The 19,503-nt window shown below is 51.3% G+C and overlaps 1 protein-coding gene across 5 annotated transcripts in view; it reads right to left on the bottom strand.

Moving 5' to 3' along the window:
* Positions 1 to 9,151: 9,151 nt before the first annotated feature.
* The window catches only part of ZBTB40 (zinc finger and BTB domain containing 40), a 33,471-nt gene continuing 23,119 nt past the window's right edge, over positions 9,152 to 19,503 (bottom strand). For 3 of the 5 annotated variants that reach the window (XM_057430802.1, XM_057430804.1, XM_057430803.1), the window contains exons 9-16: positions 15,246 to 15,653; positions 14,576 to 14,782; positions 13,502 to 13,666; positions 12,875 to 13,089; positions 12,038 to 12,200; positions 11,622 to 11,708; positions 10,484 to 10,704; positions 9,152 to 9,762 (exon numbers count right to left, since the gene is read on the bottom strand). In XM_057430802.1, coding sequence (XP_057286785.1) covers positions 9,571 to 9,762; positions 10,484 to 10,704; positions 11,622 to 11,708; positions 12,038 to 12,200; positions 12,875 to 13,089; positions 13,502 to 13,666; positions 14,576 to 14,782; positions 15,246 to 15,653 — 1,658 coding nt within the window. In that variant the 3' untranslated portion in view covers positions 9,152 to 9,570. Of the gene's footprint in view, positions 9,763 to 10,483; positions 10,705 to 11,621; positions 11,709 to 12,037; positions 12,201 to 12,874; positions 13,090 to 13,501; positions 13,667 to 14,575; positions 14,783 to 15,245; positions 15,654 to 19,503 lie in introns of those variants that run through there. The other 2 variants (XR_008975096.1, XM_057430806.1) reach the window with 2 other exon arrangements.

Below are 19,503 nucleotides of genomic sequence, written 5' to 3'. Positions count from 1 at the left end.
TCTGTGCGCCCAGCACGAGAAGGAATTCTGCAAATGGACTGGATTTGCCCACTGGAAGGGCAGCCGGGAGTAGTGCAGGAGCAGTGGGACACAAGGGGATGGGGTTTGCATCCTTTGTGGCTCCTGATGCTGTGGGAGCAGCACGGTTCCTGAAAGAAATAAAGTTAAGCTTCACTGCTGCATGGTTCCTGGGTAGGAATAACGGTGACCTGAGCGCATTATGGCTTGGGTGAGCAATGGGTTCTCAGTGTGACCACCACCAGGCTGCTTGCCTTGGTACCACGAGAGATATCTCCAGCCCCAGTGAGGACAGACTGAAGCATGCCTAGAGTGAGAATGTTCCATTTAGAGCTGGAGAGGCCCTGGAGGCCAGGCCAGGTACCAACCTAGAGCTGGACTGACCCTGGAGACTGCAGCATGGAGAGTATCAGCAAGGGCAGAGCTGGAAGGTGGTGAACAGAAGGCAAAAGGGCAAAGTTAAAACAACTCTGCAAACGCTGGGACGTGCCTGCAGGCAGCAAGAGCCACCGTGTCCCCGGCACAGATGGAGCATGTGGATTAGAGCCACAGCAACGGTGCGGGGGGGAGCACCACAGGGTTCCATCAGTACGGTTGGCTCTGCCAGAGGAAAGGGGGACGGCTTCCCCAAAGAGAGGAAACCCCTGGAAGGGCAGCATCAGGCTGGAAAACAGCCACAGCCAGCACGGATGCTGGACACAAAGAGAAGCAACTGTATGTCTGCCCGCCCCCAGTTAGGATGCTCAATGGGATGCACTGCTCAGGTGCAGCACACAGAGGCACAGCAGGACATCCAGCCAGTACTCTTCTATGGGTGATCATCAACAGGTCTCAACAGATGTGACTTCTGGTTCACTGTGTTTGAGGCCATGAGGGGCTCAAATTTAAACAGGGGAGATTTAGGTTAAATACAAGGCAGAAGCTCTTCACTGTGAGGGTGCTGAGGCACTGGCACAGGGTGCCCAGAGAAGCTGTGGCTGCCCCATCCCTGGCAGTGCTCAAGGCCAGGTTGGACACAGGGGCTTGGAGCAAGCTGCTCTAGTGGAAGGGGTCCCTGCTCGTGGCAGGGGTTGGAGCTGGATGGGCTTTAAGGTCCCTTCCAACCCCAACCAGGCTGGGACCCTGTGACTGTATTTCACAGGTGGAGCATCCTGTATGTCCAGAACTGGTCCCCTGAACACAAGGGGCCTGGACAACTGACCCCTAAATTCATTTCAACCTGGACAACACCCATAGGCTGCGCTGCACTGTGACAGTTCTGCCCTCCAGAAGGGATGACCAAACCACTCATTTAAAAGCTCAAGGGGGTACAACAATGTTCCAAAGGGATTTCTTTCCCCATCAGGCTGCTGCAGAAGTGTTTGCACGGGTGGCAGAAGATTTTCACCTTTGGGGCATGAGACTGGGCGCTTCTGAAGTGAGGACCCCGAGCGAGCTGGCCCAGCGTGGCAAATCCCATTTCCTCATCGATTTTCTTGAAGGATGCTCTGGAGGAAGCTGGGTGTATGCACTCATGTGAGCAAGGGATATTAGAGACTCATGCAGTGAGATTATAACCGACACCGAAGGTCGTTCTCTCCTAAACCCCTCGTTTCAGGCATTAACAACTTAAAAAATAATGGGAAAGGATTCTTTGTGCTGGAGCTGTCTCCGGCTTCATCACAGATGAAGGTTTTTGGGGGGAGAAAACCGAGATGAAATCTCCACGGATGTGTTCTGCATTATTTGAGCTTGGAAAAAAAAAAGGAAAGGGAGGGGAAGTGCTCCCTGGTAATTCTGTTTGTCGTAATCCTCTTCCTCCATCATCCTGCCCAGCAACAGCCTCTCTGTCCTGCCACTGCTCCAGCCATCGATGAGTAGAGCCAGGAGAATATGGATCAACCTATTGATGAGCAGAGACCTGCCCCAAACAAGACCAGAGGATGGGGACAGCTCCCCCCTACCCCAGCCCTCATCACAAAGACCCCAAGACAAACAATGTCTGCAGGTTAAACTGCCAGGCTCCAGCCCCCAAAGGCCTGCCTGGGGTCGCCAGAGCACCAGCATCATGTTTCCTCCTCCCAAGACACTTCCCATCAGTCCCACGACACAGTGCACTGGTTCATGGTGGTCTTGGCAGTGATGGGGTAATGGTTGGACTTGATGATCTGAAAGGTCTTGTCCAACCTGGTTGTGTCCATGATCCTCTGGGGGCACAAAGGGCCAGGGCAGCAGAGGAGCTCTTGGAAAGCAGAGGGCTCTGGAAGTTCCAATGTCTGAGCCCTAAGGGCCTGGGCAGTGTCCCCAAGGGTCAGGCAGACCCTACTGCCCCTGCTGCAGCCCATCATGAGCAAGGAGCTGCCTCCATCCCCCTGACTTGCAGCCACTGATCCCAGCTTCCTTCAGATTCTTTCCGCTTCCCATGGGGGAAACAGCTCAGCTCCTTTCACATTTAAACCAGCAGCAGTTAATTCCCCCAAAGGTTACAGGTCCCCAGCCCAGGGAAAGGGATTGTTCCCAACAGGACACCTCTCCTTCAAAGCACCAGGTTTGAGCACAGCCCCAGGAACAGGCTTGGGACAGGGACAGAAGGAAACTGTGTTCGACGGCTTTGCCACAGTGAGCTGCAGCTCCCAGAGGGAAAGGGATGCTCCGGGTCCCTGTGGGCTGTGGAGCTTTGGCAGGGGGAAGCAGCCAGGCAAGGCTGCAGAGGAGCGCATGGAGGAGCACAGGGACCCTGATCCCTGCCCCAAGCAGCTCCAAGATGCTCAAAATAATCTCTTGGGCATTTGCAGTTCTCTGCCAAGTGCTGAATCATCCTCCTGCAGTGTTTGCATTAGGCATGCAGGAGCAGTAGAGCCTTTTGCAGCGAGAAACAGGGAGGGGGAACAGGTACCAACACACAAGTAGTAATGCTCTTTCAGTGCTACCTGCTCCATCAACCCCAGGCTGAGCAGAGGATGGCATCGCCTGTGCCTGTCCCATAGGGACATAGGCAAAGAGAGCAGGGCTGATGGTTTGCTCAGCCACTGTGAACCCCCAAAGCACGTCCTACCCATCCTCATCCTCCACCATGGCTGCAGGCAGCCCCAGCACCAACTGGGCAAAGCTCCTGGGATCCCCCATCACATCACCTACCACAGGGTCCCATCAGCTGCATCACCAGTACTCTCACTGAGTGCACCAGGTGAACAGCAATGCCTCACCTCTAAGAAAGAAAAGCCCTCTCCAGCCACTGAGTAAAAGGGGGTTATTTATTTAGGCTTTCAATAGAGGTTTGACAGTACCCTGCACTGGGGGATTGAAAATCTCACAACCTACCCTGGTTACGCACAAGGACACCAGAACTTTTGTGTGTTTAATAGATCTACAGAGATGTGGCAGATAGCTGAGGATTATCTGGGTTAGTCGATGAGAGAGGCTGTAGGGAGCTGCAGAGGGAATTCACTGCTAACAGAGACCAGATCTGCTGCGAGGGAAACGTACTGTTGATAAATGGAAGTTCACACACGCCACAGGGATCATCTGACCTACTCCTGTGTATCACCAAATTCACTGTCATCTACACCCTGCTGGAAGAAGCCCTGTGTGTCACCGGACAGCTCAATACCAACCGCTCAGAGTCAAAAGAAACAAGGTTTGCAGTGCAATGAGCTAAAACCAATGGCATTATTATGGCATTAAGTATCAGCTGACAGGGCAGCCCTGCTGTAGATACTGCCTCAGTTGTAGCCTCTGAGCTGGAAGGAATTAATACAAGTCGGATAAAGGGAACGACTCACACGGTTGTAATTGCCAAGGGGTCCTTCCATCCATCCCACCCAACTCAGAGCCCTCCTCACAACTCCTGCAGGAGGCCAGAATGGGAGTTATCTACCAGCAATTGGAGACTTCCCAGATGTGCATCCGCACGTAGTCCCTACAGAGAGCAAAGCCCTGTGTGGGGCTCATGGCAAGTGTACTTTGAGATGCACCATGTCCGTGGAATGGGCCTTGAGGAAGATGCTCTGAGTGATGACAGACCAGGTGAAGATGGTGGAGGGCTGGGGAGAACCTGCAGGGAGACCTTGTCCAGGTGAAGCACAGCAAAGGGCAGGGATGAAGGCAGCTGACAAGGACTGGAGCTCAACTCTTCCCTACCAAAGTGCTGGCCAAGGCAGCCAACACCATGAAGCTGGTGGCATATGGCCTTGGCCTCCTTGGGCAGAGAAAGCCAGATTCACATGTCAGGGAAAGCCATCATCATACCCAATAGCAGGCTCGGCACAGCTGGAGCGGCACGGATTATCTCCACAGGCAGTTTGAAATCTAAGGCAGGGCTCTGCTCACCTCCTTACAGCCAAGAGGAGGAGAGCAACCTCCATCAGCGGCAGGAAGCCTCCAGTGGCTGAAGACCTGTGGGCTGAGATGATTTTGCACAGCACGTAACTAGATCTAATCTATCTGCACAGACCCATTTGTTGGCAGCTGCTTTGTGCTCCGAGTGAGAATGTGTGCAGCAGACCCACCCTGGCCAGCCCTCCCCATCTGCAAGAGGCTCTGGGGCCAGTGGGAGAAGGTCTGGGTAGCACAAAGAAGAACACAAGCAGACAGCCTGCCCAGACCAGGCTGCCCATATGCTGCAGGGCTCTAAGGATCCCTGATCCAGGGGATGAAGGAAATACCAGCCAACAATTTGACCCTGAGCTCTCCAGGAAGAAGACAGGGACCGACTGCTCCTGTTAGAAGTGAAAAGGTCACTGCTTGAAAAGGACTGCCCTCAAAGCTGGGCACCTCCAAGGCATCCAAGAGGGGAAGGGACATAAGGCAAACCTAAGCATTTGTGCTGTGCACAGATGGACCCTTGCTAGCATTGATGCCCTTCAGCACTTTGCCTTTGCTGGAGTCCAGAGACAGGAATGAACACAGTCCCCAGTACAGGGGGTAAAGACTGCCCCAGGTCACTCCTTACCCACACCAAGCAATTACTGCTGCTTCGCTCTCATGCAATAAGGCAGATTTTCCAGCTCCTGACTCGTGCTGTCAGTTGTTTCCTCCACAGCCTCCAGTTTGTCATTCACTTGTCTTACACTGCTGTGGGTGAGCAGCTGTATGGGACTGGCATCGAGCCGCAGCGGTGCTCAGAGCAGGGGCAGCAGTAAACACTTCCTGACTCCTGCCAAAAGCAACTACTAAAGCCCCCAAACGTCACTTACAGCTCCAGTTACCTTGAGCACACCTAAGGATGCCTTCAGACGTGCTGGCCCTGATCCCCTCCCTCTTTCCATGCACCAGCATCACCTCTTCCCAGATACACAGCCTGACATGTAGTGATGGTAAGACACACACAGCTTGGCTGCGCCCGCGTGCCTGGCAGTTTGGATCCCCACTGCTCCTTATCACTCCTCCAGCCCCTGTCTCCTCAACACGCTTTGCCAACAAGGACTTTCTGTTTCCTTGCAGGTCACAGAAACAGGTGCCATGGTCTAACCCACGGGTGCTTCCCAACCCCATCCCATTTGTAGATGAAGGCTATATACAGCAATTTAACAGCAGGCACCATGCAGCATCCGTGTGCCTCATATTAAACAAACTAAGAGCTACACTTTATCAGGTTTGCTTAATATGATTAGAAACCTGGGCAGATTTCCTGCTTTCAGTGATCATACATGGTGCAGGGAAGGCAAAGTGAGAGCTTCTGCTTTTGCTCTCTGTGCGAAACACCGGCTGGAGACCTGATAAAAGGAATTGCTGCTTTAACACAGGAAATTAGGAATCGTGGCAACTGACTGCAAGGAAGCATCATACAGCTGACTGTGCCGGGGGATCAGACACATTAACTGATGCTGGAGAGACAGCCGAGCCCCTCCATCAGCAGCCTGCTCCTCCCCACTGCAAAGGTTACTGAGCCCAGCTCTCAGGGCAGCTCCTCGGCTCTCCCTGTGTGCAGCAAACCGCTGGGTTCAGGAGAGGGAATTGCCTCTGGCTGCTGAAGCATCTCATCCCTGCCCTGTGGAACACCGCATGGCGCTCACCGAGCTGGAGCCCATCGAAAACATTATTTCCTTCCTCCAGTGCTTGAATCCGCTGGGCATGTGCCAGCAGCCTGACAGATCCATCATGAAATCTGCCAGGAGCAGCATCAGTCAAGGGCTTGCCCTACTCACAGAGGGTTTCAGGCTGTTGGTACCTGCTCTCCTCCTCTTATCCCTCAGGAGGGGCCTTCAAGCACTGTGTCCCCCCCCATGCTCCTGCCACCTCCATCCCTTGCTCAGGGGCAAGGCAGCAGCACTGAGCTTGCACACACTGTGTTCAAATAACACCCTGCAAAAGTACATTTTGCATTGGGAAATGCCAAGGGAGGGCTGCTCACAGCCTGCTTTTTTCCAGAGGATCCTCCCATGAACAGGGCAGATGCCAGGTCAAAGTTGGGCATAGAAACAGACATTTCCTAACAGCCACAAGCTTAGTCCTGCACCCTAAACACTACCAATTAATGCATGGAGATAGAGAAATCATTAACTGATCTAATGTCCTCATGGATGTTACTCCCAAGGCTTCTGTTCCCAAAAGCATGTGGAGGGCAGGATGGTCCCATGCTTCAGTCTGAGAAGACATTAGCTCCTCTGCTCCCTTACAAGGGATGGCACCAAGGTCAAGAGGGCCACAGGACCTCACAAACCCCAGTGGGTCACTCAGCACCTAGGATCACATTCTCAGAAACAAGCCCTTTACCTTCCAACCAACTGCTTCACATGACAACCTGTAACCACATCTTCCCTTCCCCATCTTTTATTTTTACAGAGGAAAAAAAGAGAGGCAGCACAACCAGAAATCTCTAGTGATCAGCATCTTCAGTGTTACGCACATCAGACCAGGATGTGCCCTAGGAAACGCATCTTCCTCCCAGGTAGGACATAGGTGTTGCTAACACTGCAATTTGCTCTGATGTGCACATTTCATCCATCAAAAAGAAACTGGAATGGGGGAATCTGAGTTGTTATCTCCTCATAATGATATGGGAGATGCTTGATGGTGTCTGTACAGCTGCGGAGCGCTCACTGGGTGTTTACTGCTGGCAGGACTCTGCCAAGGACATGTCATCAGGGCAGGAGAAATGGCCCTAAATGAGACACATGAGCCTGAACTGTGCCTGATGTGCAGTTGACACAGTTCCCCTTCACCTGTGACAATGCTTGGTCAACAGGGACCAAATGGATCAAAGCCAAAATGCATCCCTAGCCAAGCTCCCTCTGCCTTATGAGAGGTCTATATATAAGGCAGCTTCTCCACAAGCCCTGCTAAACCTTTCCACTTCCTTCAGATTTTTTCAGGAACAAAGGCAAATCATCCTCCACCGTGCAGATACTGGCTCTCAAACGAAGGCCAGGACATCTGCAAAGCACTGCCTGGACAACTCATCCCTGCTTCAGAGCACTCATGCAGCCTGTGCAGGATTCCCACAGCTCCCAGCCCTAGGGTGACAGAAAAGGGGGAGCAGCTTCCACCTCCATCAGCCCACAGGACAAAATCCACTGTCAACATCCCAACACATCTGCTCTGAGACCATCAAGATGTACTTGCTCACCCTGTCATTACTCCCATGCTCATCCTAAGCACCACACAGAGCTCATCCGTGCTCAGGCATTAGATGGTCTTCAGCAGTTCCACCTCTGTTCTTCTCCTGGCCAAGGAGGGTCCCAGCCTTTAGCACTGCTTTGCCTCAGTAACAGATGTATTTCCCCCCCTCCACAGGTGGCCACAGCCCAGTTGCAGCCTCTCATTTAAACAGCAATATCCAGGGCTTGTAGGTGTCCTGCCCAGGGCTTGGAGCTGTCCTTCAGCTTTGCACTAGCTTAAGGACTCTCCCTGCCAGTCCAAGGAGCTGGGGAAGGCCTGGGAAGGCCAAGAGGAGCTTCAGCAAAGGTGCAGAGGCACCTGCCCATCAGCACTAATCCTCAAGACCTTGAGCACCATCTCCTGGTCATCCCTGGATTCAGTGGCAACTTAACCTCATGCTTCCTCCATTTCATTTCACCATCACTGCAAAGTCTGGGGGACAAACCGTGCATGCAACTGAGGAGGAGAAAGGTGGGAGCCCTTCAAGGCAAACGCAACACTTCACCAGTCATTTGCTGCCACGCACACACCCCAAATCGGCTCCACCAAGCCCTTCTCCTGGGAGCACCCCTTGCTGTTCACCTCTCCCCAGACTGTAACAGGAACAAACTCTCTCATAGCACAGCCAGCTCAGCAACCATCTCTGCCTGGTGCCTGTGAGCAGCCAGCACGAGAAGCTGCTGGAAAACTCCAATCTGTTCCTCTCCTGTGCTCCCGTGGCTCTGGGCAGTGCAATGGAACAGGGCTGCTCAGGGATCACTGCTCAGTATGTAAATACCACAGTGGCAGAGTTCAACCTTTTGGCATGAGGGAAAGGAAGATAAATGCTACCAGTCCCCTCAGAGCCACAGGAACCCTGCATCTATCTAATTGCACTTCATAATGGATTCAGCAAACCATTAATTATCAGATTATATTTTAGGAAACTGAAGATAAAAAAGCTTTATGAAATTTAGCCTTAAAGGGGCCAGTGTGCTACAATGAAGCTGTTGCATCGGGCTGGCACCAGAGAAGCAAACTTTACAGTAGGTATCTGAATGCATTTTACAAAGCACTGCCCTGCGTGCCAGGGGAACATCTGTGTGCAGTCACTGCAGCTACTGCACACTCAGACATAAATACCTTCACTAGTAGCAATCTATTGATAGCAGCAGCAAGGGGCCCTGCTCCTTTCTCAGATGTGGCAGCTTCAGCATGTCCTGGTGAATCAGAGGGGGTGGGAGGTCTCAGGGATGTTTGCCCTGAGAGGACATGGATGCCCAGACATGCCTGTGACCCTTCCTAACAGACAAATGCAAAACATGGATGGGATAAGACTTGTGCTACACAAGGTATTACCTGAACAGCTCCAGAGCCATTTAGCACAACTCAAAAGAAGTCTTTGCTTCAGCAGAGAGTCCCAAATGTCAGCTCTGCATGGTAGGGCTTCTCTAGCTGGCACAACAGATAGCACAGTGGCACAGGGGAGAGCAAGAGAAGAAACAAAGCAGCCCTTACACACCCTGCAGAGCAGCAGATACCTGCAGAGCACATCACTGCTTCAGCCATAAAAATCTCCACCCCAAATTCTCAGGACAGCTTTTTCTTCGGTTTCACATACTCACACCACCCCAACTTTGTCCTCATTAGTCTCCTCCTTCCACTCTTGTCCCCAGCAGTGCAGGAACACAGGTGAACACCCTCAATTTCCATCTTTTCCTCTGCTGCTTTATTTCTCTTGAGCTGGGAGAGATGAGTGGTCCAGCTCACCTGAGCTGCCAGGTGCTGACTGCAGAGAGACATCCCAAGCCCATGTGAATGTCTACAAACCTCTCCTGTCCTTGGCCATGCTGTACTTCCTGCATGCCATTTCTTTGCAATGTCACATCCCCAGGGAAACCCTGAATCTCCCTGCTGGAGCAGCACGTTGAGGCACAGCTCCTGAACGAGGCCGGTGGATACCAGGGGCCCTGCATGGGCACCCGCTGCTCACTCTCACTTGGTTTCTTCACAAATCAGCATGATTTTGTCATCAAACAAGTCCTCCATAGTCACTGCCACCAGCTCAGAGCCAGTTTGGCTCACTTGAGATTCAGGCAATGTCACAAAGACTTGGGAGCCAGCGAGCTGGGCGTCATCGAAAGAGATGATGTGCTGTGCTGCTCCTTGCTCCGACGTCTGAATCACCTGCGTGGAGGATGACCAGAGAGTCAGCCACTTCCAGCACCACTTCCCCCCATGCCCACTCTGCTGCTCACATCCTTCCCAGCCCCAGCTCTGGTAAGAACGTTTAGCTTCACACCAGAGGTCTGCAATTACAGTAGGTGTGAGACTAGTGGGAAACACTAAACCACACACACCGAGGATGCAAAAGAGAAGACAGGAGAGCAATTTAAATATTTCTCTCCATAAAATCGCTATTATTTAGCTCCATAAGCAATGGCTGACAATAAACACTCTGTGATTATCTGCTGGAGGAATGCCAGCCCAGGGAATCACTGGGCTCCCTCATCCAAGGAGCTACTCTTCACTGAAGGCTGAGACACAAAAGAATCTGGTTCAAGCCCAGCATTTGGCCTCCAACAAAACAGCTATAATGTCACAGGGTACGTCACTTGGATTTTAATAGCCTCTCAGTGACCAAGCACCTCTGCACACACTGGTGGTCCCTCTTCCTACGCTCCTGAAAACCAGGACTAAGCTCCTTCTCCTTCAGTGAGCCCACCTCACACTAGCACAGAAATCCTAGAGCACTGTGGGCTGGAGAGTTCACACCCTGGACTCCTCCAGGAAGGGGGAATCAGGGAGCAGAAGGGGTGGATCTGGGAATGGATCTGGGAAGAAGAAGCAGGTTGGAGGTGGAGGATGGATAATAACTGTGGGGGCTGAGGCACACAGCAGTCTTTACCTGTACAATCTGGGCTGTGGTGGCATGGGAGAAGAGCACCTTGGGATGCTCAGCACTGCAGTGCTCTTCCAGCTCGCCCTGGGACGGGAAGAGCTCCCCACAGAGCTCGCAGGGGAAGGTGCTCTCCTTCTGCTTGAAGTGCTCGCTGGTGACGTGGTTCTGCAGGGCCCCTGGGAGGTGGAAGGATGCAGAGCAGTACAGACAACGGAAGGGCTGTGAGCCTGGGAGGAGAAGCAGCATCCTGAGCCTAGGATGGGAAGACCAGGACCAGCCCAAGGGCACAGGGAGCTGCAGATGCACAGCCAGGACATGCAGGGCTGAAACCCACCAGGGACTCAGGCACAGCATCTGCCAGCATCCCTTCTCCTGCTGCACACAGCTTGTGGCTGTTCAGGTCCACTTTAGCTCTAGCTCCCTGCAACACCATGTGCAGAAAAACAAGGCTGGTGTATCTGGCTGTAGCTGTGGCTGTCCCTTCTCACAGTAGTCTCTTCTTCCTATTTCCTGCACCACTCAGCACTGCTCTTTATCGGCCTAGCTTGCACCTCCTGATGCAGCTATTGCAAATCCACTATCCACCCCAGGGGCTTTCTCCTCTCAGAGAGAGCTAGGGGCAAGTCTCCTTCTTCCCCACTCTCCTGGCTGCTGTTGGCTGCCTCCTCCAATGTCTCCTGATCCTGCTATTCCACGCACAGCCCTGGAGACCCACCTTTCATAGTGGTCTGGTCTGCCAGTTTACTGCCCTCACAGCCCAGGTCCCTCTCTGATCTTTCTGGTGCTCAAATCCCTTTTTCTTCAGTCCCTCACTACCTCCATCCTCTGCAAACTCCAATGCTCAGGGCTCAGGTCCTTGTTTCTCTGTGCTGCTGTCTCCTCACCTATACTTAGCTTTCTTCTATGCTGTAACAAGCAAACCCAGAACCCTCCTTGACTCCAGTGGCTCCAGAAGATTAACAAACATGCCAGCCTCACCAAAAGCGGTGCTTTTCCAGTTCATCCATGTTTTCTGTTTCCTCACACCCTGTTTCCTTACCATGTCCATCTTCACTCTTCTACTTAGAGCTTAGACATCACCTACTCAGTGAGAGGAGCAGTCATTGCCCACAAGATAACATGAACAACAGCAAATGCAACAGACCTGAGTGCCTGCACTTCACATGGACCTGCAGGAGGGCCAAGGTAGGGAACTGCTCCTTGCATGTCTCACACTCATGGAACTTCACATCTGCAAACGAAGCGAAGAGCAGAAATGTGTGCTCCCAAGGTCTTCAACAAGAGACCTTCTGGACCAGAGCTCTGTTAATACTTCAGCAACACCACAAGCACATACAGAGAAGCATCTTTGGAGAGAAGGGAGGAAAAGGAGAGGCCAAGAGCAAGTGAGCTGCAAGGTGCCGAGGTGAGACTTGCCAGAAGAGACTGCTACAGTATACAAAGAATCTATTGTGATTTGCAAGGTAAAGGGGGGTGTGCAGCCTCGTCCTGTCACAGTTATTACTACACCTCTCCCAGCAGTCCCCATGTGGTTGTGTTTGCTGACGAATGGGTTGTTACCTGTGTGCTCTGCCTTGACGTGCTTTCGGTGAGCAGCAGTGCTGGAGAAAGTTTTGTCACAGGAGCTGCACTGCAGGGAGGAGAACTTGGAGGAGCGATGGTTCTGAGCTGCAAAGACATCAGGGTGGTGGGTCCGGTTGTGGTACCATAACCCTGACAATTGCTGCAATGATAAGGATCAAATCATGGTTACAAACCAAAGCTGCTCCAGGGGCATCATGACAGCAAGAAATTGCATGGGAAGCAACAGAATCAGTGGGGTTGTGTTCAGCAGCTACAAGACCTGCTCATCCTCCCACAGGAACAGACCCAACGCCTCACTTACGTTCTCCATTGCCCCTGAAGAGATGAACACAGCCCTTCAGTGAACAATCTCTCATCCTGATCTCACTTGCTGCAGATCTCCTTTTGGTGTGAATTTTTGTTCCCTACTAGGAACACGCTCCCACACTTACTCCCACTGAGGCATGCCATTTGCAAAACAAGCATTTTATTCCTACACTTCCTGGCAGCTAGAACCTTGGGTGAAAGAGATTCCTGAGGGTCCAGGTGGGCAGGGATGTAGCCCTTGGCAGCCACAGCCTATCTGTCATCATTGACTTGGCAGTCCTGGGGCAAAGGCTGGACTTGTATAATCCTTGAAGGTCTTTTCCAACCTAGTTGAGTCTACGACTCTATGGACCTACCTTTTCCCTATGGACTCTGCCTCCTCTGTGCAATCTTTCCCTCTGCTAACCCCAAACTGCTGCATGTAGCGTGCATGGAAGCAGCCTGGTGCACGAACAGGCAATGACAACCTCCAGCACACGAGACCAAACCCTCGCTGTCCCAGCTCACCTGGTAAGCTTTGTCACAGATCTCACAGCTAAAGGGCTTTCCCCCAACGTGGGTCACCATGTGGCGCTCCAGGAGTGATGGGGCACTGAAAACTTTGGAGCAGGTCGGGCAGGGGTGGTATTCCCGAGAGTGAGCTTCATGGACGTGCTTGCGGTGCTTCTGCAGGGTGTCAAAGCTCATCCGGCACTTCTTGCAGTCATAGGGATCTTCGATGTCTGCCGCCCAGAGACACAACAGAAAACACAGGGGGCAAAGAAATAAAGACAAAAAGAATTAAGAGAGGAATTCACAGAGGGAGGAAAGAAAAAGGGAAGAAACCCTTGTTACTTCCCAAATGAACGCTAACACTTTGCATACAGATGATGCTGCTCCCGCTCACCTACAGCTTCCTACGGTGGGTTGGCAGCAGCTTGCTGGAAGCCATTCCTCCCATTTTCTTTGGGATAACCCTACTCACAGCAACAAAACACTAAATTTTCCTGCTTTTCTTGGGTGGAAAAAAAATCCCATCACAAGACATGCAGCCAGCCTGCAGGCACCGTAACACTCACGTAAGCCTCCACTGGCACAGATGAGTGTGCCATGACTTGGTTTGCCCAAGCCAGGAAGGCCGCTGGCCACACTCACTGTGGAAGCTCCGGAGGTGGATAGAGAGCCCGTTGGCCTGGCGGAAGCCTTTCCCACATTCCCGGCAGACGTAGGGCTTGTCCCCGGTGTGCGTGCGGACGTGGCGGGACAGCTCGATGGACTGGGCGAACACGGCGTCGCAGTACTGGCAGGCGTACATCTTCCCTGCAGTGACACCAGGGTGAGAGCCTGCACCTAACGGGACAGGAGCTCTCTCTGGACTACGCCTAATTTCAAAGGGAGAGGGAAGAGATGATAAAGTGGACAATGTGGCTCTCCTGAGGCAGCCAGAGCATCTCAGTGCAGGGTCAAAAAGGTCCTAGAGGTGCTGGGGAAGACCACACCTGCACAGACAGTGTTAAATTACCACAGACCTTAAGTATCTGGAGGTATTACACACTTCCTGAGGTAGTACATGCTGGTGCGTCTCATAGAATCATAGAGTCAATAAGACCTTTAAGATCATCAAGTCCAATTGTTTCCCCCAGGACTGCCAAGTCCACCACTAAACCATGTCACTAAGGGCCTCATGTTCAAAACTGCCCAGCTGCATCACACTTGAGCAACAGTGGGAAAGACACCCAAGTGTATTTATCACAAACATAGCAATGCACCCTCTGTGCCCATGAGCTGGAAGAGGCAAGACTAAGCACCAGTAGTGCATGGGGCTGAGTGTGGGGGCAGGAGAAGCACTGGCCTGAAGAACTGTGTGAAATTCAGCCAAAGGGAGGGACAGGAGAAAGAAAGTTAACCAGAGGGGAGGAGGAGGCATTGCAGGAGTAAGGGAACAGAGAGGAGCTACTGAGGAGAAAAACAAGGAAGAGAAGGACAAAGATCCTCTTAATGAAGAGTATACTGGGTAGCTATTTGGATGATACAGAGAAGGGGATGGGGGAAAGGCAGAGTGGGGAACTGCAAGCAAAATCATGCAGGTGAAGGAGATCTGGAAGCAACCTGCTGCCCAGGGCTGCCCAAAGGATGGAGAAGCAGCCTGGAGACAGATGGAGCAACAGGGCACAAGGGCATGGATGGAGCAAGCTAAGCCCATGGCTGGGTTCCATGGGGAAGGCTCACCTTCAGCATGTTTCTTCTTGGTGTGGTAGGCAAGGGCTGAGGCCTGCATGAAGGTCATCAGGCAGTGCTTGCACACGAAGGGCCGGTCCCCGGTGTGTAGCCGCAGGTGGTTCTTCAGCGTGGAGTTGGCTGCAAACTTGGCCCCGCACTCCTTGCAGGAGAAGGGCTTCTCATCGAAGTGCTCTGTCAGCTTGTGGTACTGCATCCCTGTGGAGGCAGGCAGGACACTGAGATGGCACTGGTGGGACACACAGGGCCAGCCCTGCCTGCCCCTGTGCAAAGGCACAGCTCCACCCAGCCTGGCGGCCCATCAGCCCACCCGTGACACCAGGGGTCCACCAGGATATCATGAGCTGCCACAGGGAGGGATAGAGACTCAACTCCTCTTACTCATCCAGCTAAACCAGTCACAGAGCTGGAACAGCTTGATTATTTTTGGAGGCTTTTAAATGTGCCAGTAGCCCCACTTTTCCTTGATGAGCCATGTGGAAAACCAATTAAGGAAGAGCTAATCGGAAAGCAGTTGTGCTCAGTGGGGCAGGAGAAATGAGCCAAGCTGCATTTCTCACACATGACGCTCACAGAGCCCAGGAAGGAGGAGATTTCCAGCTATCTCTTTACTATGTTGCCCAGGCTTCTGTCCAAATGCCCCTGCTTCCACCAACCCTACCTGAGGCGTGAGCAAACTCTCGGCCACAGATGTCACACGTCACAGGGAGCCGCTTCTTCTTCTTCTTGACCATCCCCACCACACCATGGACCTCCAGCTGATGCTTCTCCAGCTCCTTCTTTGTCGATTTGACTTCGCTGCACTCCTTACACTGGATCTGCTTCCCTCTGGCCACCCGACAACGTTTCATGTGCACCTTCAGGCGGCAGTAGAAATGGAAGGTCTTATCACAGGCTTTGCAGACAAAACTCTTCTTGGAAGAAGGTTTTTCATGGGGTTCCTTCGGTTCCTTGGCACCAGCACCTCCTGCCTTGTCCTCATCTTTGTCCAGAGCTTCAACTTGGGATTTACTGTTCACCTTCCACTTCCTAATCCCAGGCTTCTCCCCACTTCCCTCAGTCAAGAGACCTACAGGAATAGCAAGTCCTGTTTTGGTGGTGACCAGCAGGACTGGGCACCAGCCCCTTGGTCTCCTATCTCCTGAATGCTCTTACACTGACAGTTGTGCCTGCACAGCAATAACAGACACATATCAGACACACTGTCCCCATCACAGCAGTGGTGCATGCCTCTGCCCAAAAGCGGCCATGGCCATGCATGGTACAATGCATGAAATCACATCCTCGGTCCTTGAATTTCTTCATCCACAATACCAGGGGCCGGATGAGGTGGCAAGAGCCAGATTTTCCAAAGAGCTTGCTCCTCAAACACCAACAACTCTTGTTTCCAAGCATCTGCCTGCTAACATGAAGTTACAGAGGTGCTTAAAAGTCTGAAGGTCTGAGCCTCAGGGGTGATACTAAGTCTGCCACAGAGATTGGATACCTAGCCATTAATCACAAGAACTCTCAGGAACACTTCCCAAACACAAACTCTTGGAAAGAGAACAGATAATCTTGCTACAACCCGTTTGAATCTTCTGGTTAGGGCCCTGAGGTATTTTGAATCACTCATTACATTCATTTCTTACAGAGCCTAACACTTTCCTGAGCCCCTGTAACATCATCATCTCAAAAAGCGAAAGCTGGAAAATTCACCTAGGATCTCAATCTACAGAAAAGACCCACAGGGAACGTACGTATGGAAGGAATCAAAATACAAACAGATATATTTGGCTCTTTTGCTCTAATGAGAACCATGCAACTGCGTGGCCATGGAAACCACTGCAGACTTCTCCTTTTGCCAACACACAGGAAATGAAGCCTGTGCCTGCAAAACTTCATTTCTGCCTTCCTCACTATGGGAAGAGCTCAGCAAAGTGTCCTCCCTGCACAGTGTTACTGCCCCGGATCTCCAGCCATGTAAAAACCAGGTTACACAGCCCAACAGACTTGGAAATCTTAATACTTAGGTGGCAGTGACCCACCAACCTGTGAACACATCAAGGGAGAAAAACAGACTGGATGTCAAGTTTCCAGTCTGCCCCGCTCTGTCAAGATAGCAACACACACCTTTCACCTCTGAGGTCTCTTCCCACATTCCCTACAACCAACAGTGCCAGTTTTTCTGACCCAAGTGAAGAAGTATCTTTAAACCTCCCAGAAATGTTAAACATCAGAAAGAGTCATCTTGCTGGGCAGGATGGATGTGGATGAAGAGATGAGCACTAAGGAAACCAACACTGGAAATGTCTAGAAGCAGTGCCATGGCGGCAGGGGTGTAATCTGAGGCAGATGAAACAGTTTTGCCACAGACCCCAGTGCACCAAGAGCCACCTCGAGGTCCTACTGCTCTTATGCATGTGAAAATGTTGTTCAGGATTACAAACCTTTAGCTTGGACACCAGCACAGGACTGTAATGGTATAAAAGCAGGGGCAGCTCTCAACTTGAGTCCACCTTCATGGGTGAAATGCATAAAGGGGCTCCAGGAACAGGTCTCCATCTTCAGGGGGATGCTACTACTCCCAGGGAATCATTTCGAAGGAAAGCTGAAGCAGATCACATGAAGAAAACCTTACTGTTAATTATGGTGTATTTCACACCAAGTTCTCTTTCCCTTTTGTAAGTGGCCTTCAGAGTCTGTAACCCTGGTGGCTGCCCTATCCTTCCTGCAGAACTCCAGAAACAGAAGATCTCTTGGTGTGTGATCATCCCATCTCCCACTTCTTCAGCTTAAGATGGAAGAAAATTCCACCTATCCCTTTACATCTTGAAGGTCATCCAGTGTTTCCTGACCTGTGTGGTGGCTTCTAATGCATAACTTTTACAGTTAATGGCATTTTGCCTGCAGACCCTCCAACTTAACAGTTCCAGAGGCTGACTGTGGCCTAAGTGAGGTGCTAAACACAAGACTATGCAGAGGAAAAGCTTTTCTGCTGGAGTTCTTCACATCTCTGAGATATGAAAGCAAGATGTATCTTGACAAACATGATCTCCCCAGAAGTGACTCTATGGAGACCAGGAAAGCAGATGGCTAGAGAAGAGGTTACAGAGCTGGCTGGAAGAACCAAACCTCGTCCTTACATGCACCAGCTGCCAACAGGGAAGTGCTCTGGCTACTGAAGGAACCCAAGGAGAAGTTAACAGATTTCACATTGTACCTTCACCAAAGAAACCAACCCAGTACTTTGATAATGCTGAGTGTTGCTGGGGATGGGTGTAGGCAGTTTCCTCCACAGGGATGCCTTGTGCTTTCCAAGTGTTTCAGCTCACCCCTTTTTGGGTTTTGCATGGTAGAGATGTAAAAACTGTTGCTTTCAAGTGGAAATGCAAACTCTGAACAGCATGTATGCTCTTCAGAAACGTAAGATCCCTGTTTCAGGTGGAAGCTCACAGCCCTCAAACATGAGGCCCACAGTTATCATTCATATCGCATGCCAAGAGCCACCTGCAACAATTAGGTCTGGTAAGCAGCAATATCTGAGCTAAGGAGACTGACCTAGAAATTAAGATATGGAACCTCACTGTAGGATGCCAAAAAGGGGCCAGTAACTGGCAATTTTGCTCCAGACACTTCACACAGAATGTATCTTTTTGCCAAGTAAATACCATTTTTCCAGGGCTTTTGTTTTTGATATTGCTCCTTGCTTGATTTCATCTCAACCTTGGCTTGAAGCCCTGCAAATACACTTAGTAACAGCAGTCTGCTCTCTTTGATATTGGTGCCAGAGACACAGGCATCTGCCAGAGTGATGCAGCTGACTCCCCTGCTGCTGAGCACTGCAAGGTGTCCAGGAGCTAAGGTGGGCTGCACATTCACAGGCATGTGCAACTCTGCTTGTCTCAGCTCCTCTAGAATCACCAGGGAAACAGCCCTAGCACATCCCATGGCCAGAAAGGGTCAAGGGGAGTGGGACAAGTGCCTGCGGCATCAGAAGGAGACAGAGATGGAATGCAAGATAAGAACGAATCGCCTTTTCTCTGGAATTCCTCATCAGAGTCATGACATGGTGAAAAAGCCAGCTGGAATGGTGGCAGCTCCTGTTGGAGTTAGAAGAGAGGACCTAGATCTAAACTGGCCATGAATACTGGATGTACAGCACAGGACATCTCTCAGGGAGACCACTAAGGCCACTGAGTCAAGAAAGAGGAGCAGAGCATGTGCTATTAGCTTCTGAGACCTACAGCTAGGGCAGTAACACACATCCTTGGTTTCTTCTACACGTGCACTGGTCCCAGTCATCCAGTAGCATCCACCACCCCAAAAACATTCCCTCATTGCTCAAGAGCACAGGCAAGCCAACGAACCTTAAGGGACCTATGGGCAGGTCACCCTCTGTCCCTTCCCAGCACACAGGGAACACTGTCTTTGCCTGTCACTGTGAAACACAAAATGATGGCAAGTGTCAAAGCCACAAGCCTTGTGTTCATTCATACAGACCAGTCATGGACCAGACCCAAACATTCAGGCAAAGCAAATCAAACCCTCAACCCCTGAGAAGAGACATTAACAACAACCTGCTTGCTCTACCTATTTGCCAATCTGCTAGTATTTCTATCAGCTGAGAAGCTCTGGCCCCACAAGTAAATAGGGATGGACTGAAACAGTGCCTGTGCTTTGATAAAAATCCCACCACATACAACCCAGTGGACAATAGCCCAAATAATCTGGATACACTGGGAAATATGATGCCATAAAAATGTCTGTGAACAAACAGAATAAGCAAGTCCCATTTGCATCCTTTTCAAGAGAATGCAAACCTGCACTTAGCTTCCTGGCCCTCTGTTATCTTTTTCATTAAAGTACCAAATTATTCTGTTAAGCATTCTGCATTCAAATGTCAGATGCATAGATACAATCTGGCTCCGCTGAAAGCA

This window comes from Pezoporus wallicus, unplaced genomic scaffold (genome assembly GCF_028554395.1).
Source record: "Pezoporus wallicus isolate ANWC-B61680 ecotype Strahan unplaced genomic scaffold, APGP_CSIRO_Pwel_v1 contig_11693, whole genome shotgun sequence".
Taxonomy (NCBI): Eukaryota; Metazoa; Chordata; class Aves; order Psittaciformes; family Psittacidae; genus Pezoporus; species Pezoporus wallicus.
This window is presented reverse-complemented; position numbering and strand designations above follow the sequence as displayed.